The following is a 13,503-nucleotide window of genomic DNA, read 5'->3' on the forward strand; positions in this document are numbered from 1 at the left end:
CTTTGTTTTCACCTCTGCACGGGATTATCAAAATTAACTCACAAGTGAGCTCTATTTAACTGGATTAAAGGAAATTAAGGGCTTATATAAATTCTAAAAAAATAAATAAATAACAGAGAAAATAACTGGCCACAATTAATTTCAGGTTCACATAAACTGGGAAATATCCAGCATTAAATTAATTCCTGGAATACAGACATGACTTTAGAGTCATCAACATTAAGTATAGTACTTTTATTGCACCTAGATGTAAGTTACATAGAGTCTTGTAATATCCATAGCGAATTTGTCAGCAAAGAATGTAACTTGATGTGAAGAAACTTTTAAAGAAAGAAAATGTGAGATAAGAGCTTTTAGATACTCTATTAAGAATAATTATTCTTTAGAAATGTTTATCTAATAGTCTTTCCAGATTCTGGTGACTTGAAATTCTAGAGATGTGCTAAAATAAGTTAACTGATGGAAGCTTACTGAATATCCTAATGACTGATAGAGGCTTACATCATTTCCAAATAAAAGATACTGAAACATTGGTTGCTGAATACTGGCTTCCTTTTACATAAAAATAACAAGTATTTAGGACTATTAATGAGTATGTCTGGTGCCATGTTCTGTATAAGAAAGCAAATGTGTTTAGACATTATCACTGGTATTTATGTTCTCAAAACTATAGAATGCTAATATAAATATCAGTTCATAATTGCCTACTTCTTAGTTTTCACAAGAAATTGAGGTTTTTAGAGCTGAGGATTCTACCATAAGACCCAGCAATCCCACTACGGGGCACACACCCTGATAAAGCCACAATTCAAAAGGACACCTGTACCCCACTGCTCACTGCAGTGCTACTTACGATAGCCAGGACATGGAAGCAGCCTAGACGTCCAATGACAGGTGCATGGGTCCAGGCGTGGTGCATGCACAACGGAGCAATGCTCAGACACTGGGAGGCAAGAGCCACCTGTAGAGCTGCGGATGGACCCAGAGTCTGTCTCAGAGTGAAGACAGAAATCCAAGCATCGCATGTTAATGCATATGTGTGGAACCTAGAAAAATGATACAGACGAACCTATTTTCCTGGCAAGAACAGAGACACAGAATAGAGAATGGACATGCAGACATGGGGTAGGAGGAAGAGGAGGGCGGGACAAATTGAGAGATGGGGACTGACGTATATACACTACCGTGAGTAAACCAGCCGGCAGGAAGCTGCTATAAAGCACAGGAAGCTCAGCTCAGTGGTCTGTGATGACCTAGGTAGGGGGGATAGGGGTGGGGTGGGAGGAGGTCTAAGAGGTAATATAGATCCACACAGTAATAAACTTCACTGTACAGCAGAAACTAACACAACATTTTAAAGGAATTATATTCCAATCTAAGAAGAAAAAAAAAAAAGCTGAGGATTCTAATTTTGAAATGTAATTAAAGCTAATAGAAAAAATATTTTTGTATACAGTAGCAAAGTACGATGTATATTTTCAGTAAAGAAGGCATGAGGAATGAAATTGCATTTATTAAGGGACAAGTGAGTAGGTCTTAGAGCTGGCTGTTTCTGAATGGAAAAATAAAGTGATAGATACAGAAAGCTTTATGGAATGCGGACCCCGTGCAAAGAGTTCTGTGTATGGTCAGGACTAAGGTATAAATTCATTTGAGTAAATAAACTTTAAAACTGGGTGCTAAACTTGAAATTTGGCTTAGCTTTTCTCTCTTGTTAAGAGGACAAGTTCTCTTAAGATGTTGAACTGCCTTGGATAATAGATTTTAAGCTTCTTTACCTTTTAAGTGATTTGTATTTGCCTTTGAAGTCTTTTGTTATTAATACTTTGGGAACTAAAAAGCCTCTTGATGAAAGTGAAAGTGGAGTGAAAAAGTTGGCTTAAAGCTCTACATTCAGAAAACAAAGATCATGGCATCTGGTCCCATCACTTCATGGGAAATAGATGGGGAAACAGTGTCAGACTTGATTTCTTTGGGCTCCAAAATCACTGCAGATGGTGATTGCAGCCATAAAATTAAAAGATGCTTACTCCTTGGAAGAAAAGTTATGACCAACCTAGATAGTATATTCAAAAGCAGAGACACTTACTTTGCCAACAAAGGTCCGTCTAGTCAAGGCTATGGTTTTTCCAGTGGTCATGTATGGATGAGAGTTGGACTGTGAAGAAGGCTGAGCGCTGAAGAATTGATGCTTTTGAACTGTGGTGTTGGAGAAGACTCTTGAGAGTCCCTTGGACTGCAAGGAGATCCAACCAGTCCATTCTGAAGATCAGCCCTGGGATTTCTTTGGAAGGAATGATGCTAAAGCTAAAACTCCAGTACTTTGGCCACCTCACGCAAAGAGGACTCATTGGAGAAGACTCTGATGCTGGGAGGGATTGGCGGCAGGAGGAAAAGGGGACGACAGAGGATGAGATGGCTGATCCATCGAGTCGTCCATCACTGACTTGATGGACGTGAGTTTGGGTGAACTCTGGGAGATGGTGATGGACAGTGAGGCCTGGTGTGCTGCGATTCATGGGGTCGCAAAGTATCGGACATGACTGAGAGACTGAAATGAACTGAACTGAATAACTATTGTTTCACAGTGAACTATGGTCCTATCTGAGTGTTCTAAACCTTTTTGATATCGTTTTATTTTTTTGACCAAACTTTCTAAATCAAAGTTAAATGAAGTCCTTTGATCTCTAGCTAACTGTGGGATGCTTCAAAGGGCCCCTAACACATCCCAAAGAGATATATTAAACAGTTTCATTTAGTGTGCTAAATTACATAGGAAGCATTGTCAAATGCTTAATAAATCTTCTTATAGTGTATGGTGAATATTAATATAGGTATTCTAGAAACTATATAAATTCCTAAAATTGATATGGCCTATAAAATGTTGTTATAAATCTAGTTACTATCTTTAAGTGATGTATGTTACAACAGTAACCAATTTAGTCAATTGGACTGCATTGTAATCAGATTTTAAACATGTCTTAAATCTTCTGTCATAGACAGTTATGGTTTTATTCTGTTGCCTCTGCAAAAATGCTTCCTCCTCAGGAACATTTATAGAAAGGATTTTTGGATAAATAAAAGCTTCTGACTTTCAGACCATAATGCTGAACTTCATAAGAAATTAAAGAGTTTCAGCGAAAAATCTGATGGCTTCATAAAAAGTTAACAAAAGCACTGAGTGAATTGGTGAATAGGGTTATAATTTTTATGGTTTCTATCTGAAAAACTACAGGCTGGAATCTGTGTTTTCCAAGTGTAAGGAAAGCCTTCCCCTTTAATTATGACTTACAGTAATTTGGTAAATTATACCAAGAAGAATTGAAACATTTAACTTATCTGATCCCTCCAGAGATTAGAAACTGTTAGGTTCCCAGCAGCTTTATCAAATAAATGAGGAAGGCTACCTCTCGAACAGTTACAGAAACCTCAAGGTATTTTGGGATCCTTGAAAAGGGAGGAATTCACCCAAATCTGGTAGGCGAAATCTGTGACAAGCCCTTGGTGTGACTTTCCTAACCCTAAGACGTCTTTTAAAAAGTTCAGTCCAAGAGTCCTTATAAAAGTTTCAGCAATCAAAATGTCTATCTGATCAAGCATTCTTATGTAAATCAGGCCAAGTTTACTGAGACCAGACTTATTTGGCAAACTAGCCTTAATTTGGTAAAAATGAGGATAATTTTAGAGAGAAAAAGAGTATGTTTCAATGAATATTAAATTCCAATTTTGTTAATGGGGATCTATATTTACTAGACGCACCTCCCAGATAGTTCCTTGCTGTTAAGTTATACTGATATAAAGTTAAATTGAATTATTAAAAGGACACTTTAAGTTTGTTACTAAAGCTTATCTCAATAATCTACCTTTGGATGAAGATCAGATGCCCCTGCAACCAGGGGATTATATACATTGGCAGATATATCATTTAAAGGATTCACTACAAGCCAGGTGGGAAGGTTCTTACCAGGCATTCAATTAGCTCATGTGCAGCAAAACAAAAGGGAACTGACTCTCGGATTCATATTTTTCACTTAAAAAGGGGCTCCACATTGCACTGGTCTATAGAGAGGACTGCTGACCTCAAGCTCACTTTAAAACAATATTCAAACAGAGGACAAACTACACTCATACCAAGACAAGAAGAGGACATCAGCAGATAGCTTACCCAAGACGCTGGACCTGATTCATATAATCATTTATGTCTTAACTTCTTGAACCTTTACATACAAATCAAATGTCTTCCTATCATGGGCATGATCCTATGCTAGTTTTCAAAATCAATCCAATTTGGGGGTTTGTTGCCAATTACCTGTGTCTAGTACTTCTTGGTTACCTTGGTGGATTTCTCACTTCCAAGGTGCTGACCGGCCAGCCCTTAGGAAATTGATTTTAGAAGAAAGTAAGCTCAGTCCTGCTCAGGCTACTCTTGATATTACTAGATAGGATCCTCTCACCTGGCCAGTTAATAATACCTGCTCTGACCCTGGCCATATATATGAATTTTCTTTCAGGGTCACTCAAGCTCAGTCAGAACAACAAGCTAAGTTTCAATTAAAAGTTGTAACTTCCCATTTATTAGAAGGAAACCTCCCACAATTATGGGATTGATTTTTGTAGTTAACACTATGGCTATGGTCATTTAGTTTGAAAGTTCCTCTCTGGTGGGAGGATGATCATCCTTGTAACATTAGGAAATTTGGGTGGTTGCCTTATGAACAATGCCTACGTATTACTGCCCTTAGAGATGGTGACTGGTATGGAACCAAATGGGTCAGATGACCAGGGATTCACTGGGTTGTGCCTAATTGGATCTGTGATACTAGTCCATGGGCTTCCACTGGGATGGACAGGAAGATGAACACTAGGATTTCCTTGGACTCAGGGTCATATACGTAACAATTTAGAAATGACCCCAGCCGACCTACCATTAGCACTAGCCCAATAACAACCAATCTACCATTGGTATGAGCCTGATAAGTCAAGAAATCTGTATTTCACTGGTATGATTATATAGCAGCTATTTTTGTGCCTTTAGTATGTTACATGCTTCAACAGGACTGGAGAATGTAATCAGCCATACCAAAGCCTTAGTAAAATTCACTCAAGAGATTTTAAATGATAGTAGCCAAGCAAAGAATGTTCACACTGTTTCACAGTTGCATTCATCTCACACACTAGCAAAGTAATGCTCAAAATTCTCCAAGCCAGGCTTCAACAGTATATGAACCATGAACTTCCAGATGTTCAAGCTGGATTTAGAAAAGGCAGAGGAACCAGAGACCAAATTGCCAACATCTATTGGATCATAGGAAAAAAGCAAGAGAGTTCCAGAAAAACATCTATTTCTGTTTTATTGACTACATCAAAGCCTCTGACTGTGTGGATCACACCAAACTGTTGAAAATTCTGAAAGAGATGGGAATACCAGACCACCTGACCTGCCTCGTGAGAAATCTGTAGGCAGGTCAAGAAGTAAGTGCTAGAACTGGACATGGAACAACAGACTGGTTCCAAATCAGGAAAGGAGTACATCAAGGCTGTATACTGTCACGCTGCTTATTTAACTTATATGCAGAGTACATCATGAGAAACGCTGGGCTGGATGAAGCACAGGCTGGAATCAAGATTGCCAGAAGGAATATCAGTAACCTCAGATATGCAGATGATGCCACCCTTATGGCAGAAAGCAAAGAACTGAAGAGCCTCTTGATGAAAGTGAAAGAGGAGAGTGAAGTTGGCTTAAAGCTCAACATTCAGAAAACGAAGATCATGGTATCCAGTACCACCACTTCATGGCAAATAAATGGGGTAACAATGGAAATGGTGACAGACTTTATTTTGGGGGGGGGGCTCCAAAATCACCACCATGAAATTAGAAGACGCTTGCTCCTTGGAAAAAAAGCTATGACCAACCTAGACAGCATATTAAAAAGCAGAGACATTACTTTGCAAACAAAAGTCTGTCTAGTCAAAGCGATGGTTTTTCCAGTAGTCATGTGTGCATGTGAGAGTTGGACTACAAAGAAAGCTGAGTGGTGAAGAATTGATGCTTCTGAATGGTGATTTTGGATAAGACTCTTGAGAGTCCCTTGGACTGCAAGGAGATCAAACCAGTCCATCCTAAAGGAAATCAGTCCTGAATATTCATTGGAGGGACTCATGCTGAAGCTCAAACTCCAATGCCTTGGCCACCTGATGCAAAGAACTGACTCACTGGACGAGACCCTGATGCTAGGAAAGATTGAAGGCAGGAGCAGAAGGGGACGAAAGAGGATGAGATGGGGTTGGATGGTATCACCGACTCAATAGACATGACTTTAATTAAGCTCCGGGTTTGGTGATGGACAGGGAAGCCTGGTGTGTTGCACTCCATGGCGCTGCAGAGTCAGACACGACTGAGTGACCAAACTGAAATGAACTGAACCAGGCTATTAGCCTACCGAATTCTGAGGTCTCTATGATGAGGAAAGTGCTAGAAAACCACATGACACTTGACATCCTTCAGCAGCTCAGGGAGGCACTTTTGCCATAACTCAAACTGAACCCTGTACCTGATGAATCCTCTAACACATTTAATGAATGTGAGAAATCACATTTCTGCCTTAAGTGACCCACTTCCTAGTCTTGACAATCTCTTCAAAAACTGATTTGGCATGTGAAGCTCTTGGCTTAAATATTTACTTATAATTCTAATTAATGTATTAGCTATATTATTTGTATTTTGCCTATTTTACAAGATTATTGTTCCTTATATTACCAACTATGTGACTGAGCTTCCAACAAATATAATGATGACTAGGCAACTTGAAGCAACTGATCAAATATATGGTTCTATATGAGATCAATTACTGTAATAGTGTGATTCTTGATACAGGAAGATGCTACAAGAGGGAATTTTTTCCTGGACTATAACAGACTAGCCAGACAGATGGGCCAACATTACATTTAGCTATTGTTTATAAGACCTAGTCCAATAATAGCATATTGAATGGCCTTTCAGCAAAAGCTCTGCCGGACCTAGGAATAAGCCTTCCTAGCACCAGTGGACAAAATGGTCATAAAATGCCTCTCAAAGCATGAACAAATTTATTACCATGAGGGGGCCCTAACTACAAACTGGCACCTAACATTGGCACTTGCCATCCACCTCTACAAGGATTAAAGCAGGTGCTGCTGCAGCTGCTGATTTCCAACACTCCCTGAAAGGATTTCAGGGTAGAGAGTAGAAATGAGGCAGGCTATTGCAGTACTGATGTTGAAGCTGAAACTCCAATACTTTGGCCACCTGATGTGGAGAGCTGATTCATTTGAAAAGACCCTGATGCTGGGAAAGATTGAGGGCAGGAGGAGAAGGGGCGACAGAGGATGAGATGGTTGGATGGCATCACCAACTCGATGAACATGGGTTTGGGTGAACTCCAGGAGTTGGTGATGGACAGGGAGGCCTGGCGTGCTGCAGTCCATGGGGTCACAAAGAGTCGGACACAACTGAGCGAATGAACTGAACTGACGCTCTGGGAAAAACTGGCAGAACAGGTCTTCAGGTAGATATTTTCAGGAGCCAATTTTATGAGCCCAATTCTTGTGTCCTCTCATATCTAGAAAAGCACTCAAATGGTGACAACTGCTCATGACTAGCAGAAACCGTTTGCAAAAATATATATATATATATATATATATATATGTGCTTATTTCCATATTTCGCCTTCAGCAAAATCACATATATACTGACCTTCACCCTACATCTTTGGAAGAGTTTCTCAGGGCTATCTGAGATACTCTCTTCCAGGCTATAGTCCTCACATTTTGCCCCAAATAAAACTTCATTCACAACTCTCACATTGTGTACTTTTTTTAAGTTGGCAGTTGAGATTCCCATATCACCCAGTTACCTCACCATCAACTAATCAACAATAATTGTGCATGAGCTCACCATGCACCCTGCGACTAGTTCCAGAAACCTGCCCCTGAAAGCCACTGGGGAGTTCAGGTCATGTGAGTAAGGTGCTTGGCACCCTACAATAAACACAATACTTTCCTCCACCACAATCCAGGGTCAGCAGATTGGCTTTGCTGCACATCGGGCAAGTGGAACCAAGTTTGCATGTTCAGTAACAACAGTCAAGATCCAACCAGGAAAACCAAGTATTAAAGGGAATAATTTAATAGGGGAAAACTGGTTACACAGGTAACAAGAAAACTGAAAAGTCAGACATGACAACAGCAGGAAATCAATACTGATCTCGTCATATAGGACTAAGGAGGCTCACCAGTCATCAGCTGGAGTTGTGCAGGGGAAGCCAGGACCAAGGGAGTGAGGGGAGCTAGTACAGACAAAAGAAACAGACACAGGGCGATACCCTCTCTTCTCCTGCAGTGCCTCCAAAGTCAGCGACAGAAGACAGCCTACCGCGCTCAGCCCTGCCTCCCATTCCCAGCGCTTCCGGGGCAAGTAAATCAAAGACCTGTACAAGAATACACTGCTGTAGCACCTAACTGGGTTGCACTCTACATCACAAACAGACTTCCATGCCATCATATCTAAACTCACAATAGACACTTTAAAAATGGGTTTTTCAACCGAAGGCTTCAACTTCTACAAAGGCTTTCAAACACCTTTACTGCACTCAAATCCGACAGCTGTGTGAATCAGGTCAACGTCCGTTTGAGTGACTTTGCTGTAGCCTTCCAGGTCTAAAGAAAAGGGAGATGAGAGAGAACTTGTCCTCAAGCTGCTGGCACTGCCTTGAACAAACTTTCACAATTGGGATAGATAAGAACTCTGAGAAAGTGCACCTCAATGAGAGGTGTAAACAAGAGGTGCAGCTTACTCTGAACGTCTGAGAACAGGAATTAGCCAAGCAGAAACCAGAGAGCAGGGAAACCAGAAGTCCTAGCAGATACGCAGATGGCTGTGACCTACATAACAAGCCAAGGAACTTCAAGGAGGTTCTGAAAAAAGAAAGATCAGAAATTAACCGAGCCGTGAACAAGCGCTTCAGAATTATCTGATGGGTCAGGAAACCTGTACCGAGGTACATCAGGAGCATGACAATGTGGGCCAAAAATATACATATATGACCTGGGGCTTGAAACAATATTGCCAGACCTATGCTGAAACGGGTAAGAGAAGCTCATCAGTGGGAGTAGGCGGCTAACTCTGCTTCAGCTCTGTAGCATTACCAAAGAAACCACTTATGACCTGCAGCGTGAGCTTCTTAAAAAATTACATTAAAAATTAAATTATAGATTAGCGTAGTTTAAGACCGTAAACCCTTTCCCCATTTCCCCTCAATGGCCAAATATTGGAAAACTACAACACAGAATCACGACACTGACATCCATAAAGTCAAGACACACAAGTTTCTTTCATTTATAGCCACACGAGCTCACTCCCCTCAACTAACTTCTAATGCGGTTATAATTCACCCAAGCCCTGTCAGCGCCTACAGCGGACACCGAAGAAAGGTATCCTGATGCTACCCGCGGGGACACAGCCGCGGTCTCAGCGCAAGTGCCAGTCGAGACCACGAAGGCAGCAGAACCACAAGCCCCGCCCCTTCCGTCCAGGCGGACTGACAGCCGCCCGAAGTCCGAGCAGTTTCCAAAGCCGACCGAGTAGAGCCGGAAGTGGGCGGCAGCCGCAGCCCCCCCACCCCCCCCGCCGCCGCCACTTCGCGGAAGCCTCCATCAAACATGGCGGACCTCAACCGCCAGCTGCAGGAATATCTGGCGCAGGGGAAAGCGGGCGGCCCGGCGGCCGCGGAGCCACTGCTCGCCGCGGGAGAGGCGAAGGAGCCCACGGCGGAGGCCGGGGCGTGGCTGAGCCGCGCGGGCCTGCGCTGGACGTGGACACAGAGCCCCGCGGAGCCGGCGGCGGGACAGGCGTGCCTGCCCAGCGTGACGCGCACTCAGCGGCTGGCGGCGAGTGGCGTGTGCCTGCTGCTGGCTGCGCTCTGCTTCGGCCTGGCCGCACTCTACGCGCCTGTGCTGCTGCTGCGCGCCCGGAAGTTCGCGCTGCTGTGGTCACTGGGCTCGGCGCTGGCACTAGCGGGAGGCACACTGCTGCGCGGCGGCGCAGCGTGTGGACGCCTGCTGCGCGGCGAGGAGGCGCCCTCGCGGCCCGCGCTGCTCTACGTGGTCGCGCTGGGCGCGACGCTGTACGCGGCGCTGTGTCTGCGGAGTACGTTGCTCACAGCGCTGGGCGCCTGCGCACAAGTGGCCGCACTGCTGGCCGCGTTGCTGGGCGTGCTTCCCCGGGGCGCGGGCACCGCTCTGCGCATCACGCTCGGGCGCTTGGGTCCGGGCGCCGCCCTCGCCAAGGCGCTCCCCGTTTGAGGCCCGCGGCCCGCGCCGTCGGAAGGACGCAGAATCCGTCCCCAGGATGCGCCACCGAGAGGACACGGGCAACCGGCTCTAGGCCCAGCGCCAGCCAAACCAAGGACTGCGCCTGTCCGTTCCCAGACCGCCCGGGGTAGAAGCTGCTCCTTTACTGTGCCAGCGAACTGTAAACTGAGACAGGAGCAGTTTGGGAAGCTCCTCGATTTCAGCATTTTGTGCTACACTCGGCAGGAAGTGCTGTGAAAACCAGATTTTGTTTTGAATTGGTGATACGCTATGAAACATTAGTGATAAATTGTTTTTGCGTTAACCGTGGTCTTAGATTACACAGTAAAACAAAAAAAATAGCTTTTCCGTTTTGATTGACTGCCCTTATTTTCCCGGATTTCTTTCACGTTTTGTCACCTAAGAAAATCCAGGGGTAGATCGCAGTAGCTTAGTGCCAGTAAACGTGCTTTCTTTTGCTCTTGGAAGTTTTTCCCCTTATTCTTCAACGTGAGTATCCATAGGAGTTAGCAGATTAAATGCTGACTTTAGCCACTGGAATTTTTTCAAGTGCTTTAGTTAATACGGTTTATCTCAGTTTTCTCTTATTTTAGTGAAATTGTTAACATGATGTCTTATAAAATTAAAGGACAGTTGGTTCTGCATTACATAAGGAAACCAGGGACCAAGAAGCATGGTATCAGGTAAGGTGCATGTAAATGCTTAGAGGTCCATGGACAGAACTCAGCTAAGGAAACACCTGGGAGACAGAAGATAATTCCACATCCAGTTATCTATTGGATGGAAACCATGGATTTCTACAAGGTCTAGTTTTCCATTCCTAATTTTATGATGTGCTTTTGAACCCATAGTTTACACTTTATATTCTGATCTTAATGGAATGTAAGGTGCTTTTCATATCTAATTGCCAAATTTTCTTCTTTTAGATTTAGCACCTTGGTCTAGGACTTACCTTAATTTATTGCCAGAAAGAATGGGCTCAGTATTCTGGTTAAGTCCATAAATAAAACAACGTTTTGTCACTAGCTACATATTAACTAGGAAGTAAACTGAATTTAAAAAGTTTTAATCCTATGCCAGTAGTTCTTAGTTCACATGAGTTACTTGAGTCAAACTTCAGTTCCGTCAGAATCTCTGGGCGGGGTGGGGGCGAGATTGGCATCAGTTTTTTTTTAAGCTTCCCAAATGATTCCTTTTTCTGCTAAGGTTGAGAACAACTTGAAAGTAATTGTTTCCTGGGACTGGATTAGCATTGCTTAAACAGGTGGTCAGGCAACAGAGTTTTGCCTCTTCCTCCAGCCTCAAAATTTATATTTATAGGTCTTGATCAGTGTTCAACAAGCCCTGCTCCAAGAGGTGGACGCTAAGGTAGACTTACTCCCATCCCCCTTATTTTGAAAGAAGGCTGCTTTTCAACCCTATTGATTACCTACCTCGAGGCACAACTACTGAGTGTTTGTAAAAGCAAATCCACTGTTTTGGGGGAATGACTTATTTTTTTGACTGGAAAATGTACCACTGGCTGCTTTGTCTACCCCCTAGTTAAATCTGTATTTTAGTTCTAAATTTTAGACTGAAGATTTGACCGCATTCAGCCCATTTTTAAATGTTATTTAATGCTATTTTTAAAAATTGTTTTTCCAGCATTTTCCCAAGAATTCACTGTTGGGAAATCTGTTTTTATAAAATTCAAAGCACAATATATTATATGTATTTTGACAGTGATGACTTAAAATGCAGATATATACATTAAGTAATAAATAATGTTGAGTTTTCAGTTTTCTCTAAATGAATTAATTCTCAAAATGTGACCTGGTTTTCTGCTTACTGAGGTAGTGTTTTTGAAGTTAAGCCTTAAAATCTTATGATAAAGTTCTTACCATGAGTCTCAGAAAAAAAAAAAGGAGCCTAATCTCTAGAAAAGGCAGAGGAACCAGAGATCAAATTGCCAACATCCATTGGATCATAGAAAAAACAAGGGAATTCCAAAAAAACATATACTTTTGCTTCACTGACTGCACTAAAGCCTTTACTGTGAGGATCACAACAAACCGAAAAATTCTTAAAGAGATGGGACTACCAGACCACCTTACCTGTCTCCTGAGAAACCTGTATGCAGGTCAAGAAGCAAGTTAGAACTGGACATGGAACAACGGACTGATTCAAAATTGAGAAAGGAGTTCATTAAGGCTGTATAGTGTTACCCTGATTATTTAACTTACATGCAGCGTAGCATCATGTGAAATGTCAGACTGGTTGAATCACATGTTGCAATCAAAATTGCCAGAAGAAATATCAACCTCAGATATGCAGATAGTACCATTCCAATAGCAGAAAGTGAAGAGGAGCTAAAGAGCCTCCTGATGTGGGTGAAAGAGGAGTGTGAAAAACCTGGTTTAAAACTCAACATTCAAAAAACACATCATGGCATCTGTCCCATCACTTCATGGCAAATAGATGGGAGAAAATTGGAAACAGTGACAGACTTTATTTTCTTAGGCTCCAAAAAGACACTTGCTGCTTGGAAGGAAGGCTGTGACAAACCCAGACAGTGTATTAAAAAGCTGAGACATCAGTTTGCTGACAAAGGTCTGTATAGTCAAAGCTATAGTTTTTCCAGTAGTCATGTCTGGATGTGAGAGTTGAACCATAAAGAAAGTTGAGTGCTGAAGAATTGATGCTTTTGAGTTGTGGGGCTGGAAAAGATTCTTGAGAGTCCCTTGGACTGCAAGATGAAACCAGTCAATCCTAAAGGAAATCAACCCTGAATTGGAAAAACTAATGCTGAAGTTGCAATACTTCGGCCATGTGATACGAAGAGCCAACGCACTGCACGAGACCCTGATGCTGGGAAAGAGGGCAGGAGGAGAAGCGGGCGACGGAGGATGAGATAACTGGGTGGCATCACTGATACAATGGACACGAATTTGAGCAAATTGCAGGAGAGAATGGAGGGCAGAGGAGCCTGATAAGCTACAGTCCATAGGATGGTAAGCAACTGAACAACGATAAACTGTCTATTATGGTTTTGCGCTCTGGATCCCTTTTTATCCTCTTAGAATCTGATTACAACTTCTTTTTAAGCTATACCAGTAGAGGGCAAATAAAGAATATCCACAAACCTAAAGCAATCTTGAGCCTCCTAAAGGTGTGTTT

The 13,503-nt window shown here is 42.5% G+C and overlaps 1 protein-coding gene across 1 annotated transcript; it reads left to right on the forward strand.

Moving 5' to 3' along the window:
* On the forward strand, window positions 7,803-12,121 carry SFT2D3 (SFT2 domain containing 3). Its single transcript, XM_018065851.1, has one exon. It carries the CDS (start codon window positions 9,697-9,699, stop codon window positions 10,336-10,338), a length of 642 nt encoding a protein of 213 aa, XP_017921340.1. The 5' UTR covers window positions 7,803-9,696; the 3' UTR covers window positions 10,339-12,121.

The sequence above is a fragment of the Capra hircus genome, chromosome 2 (genome assembly GCF_001704415.2).
Source record: "Capra hircus breed San Clemente chromosome 2, ASM170441v1, whole genome shotgun sequence".
In the NCBI taxonomy this organism is placed as follows: domain Eukaryota; kingdom Metazoa; phylum Chordata; class Mammalia; order Artiodactyla; family Bovidae; genus Capra; species Capra hircus.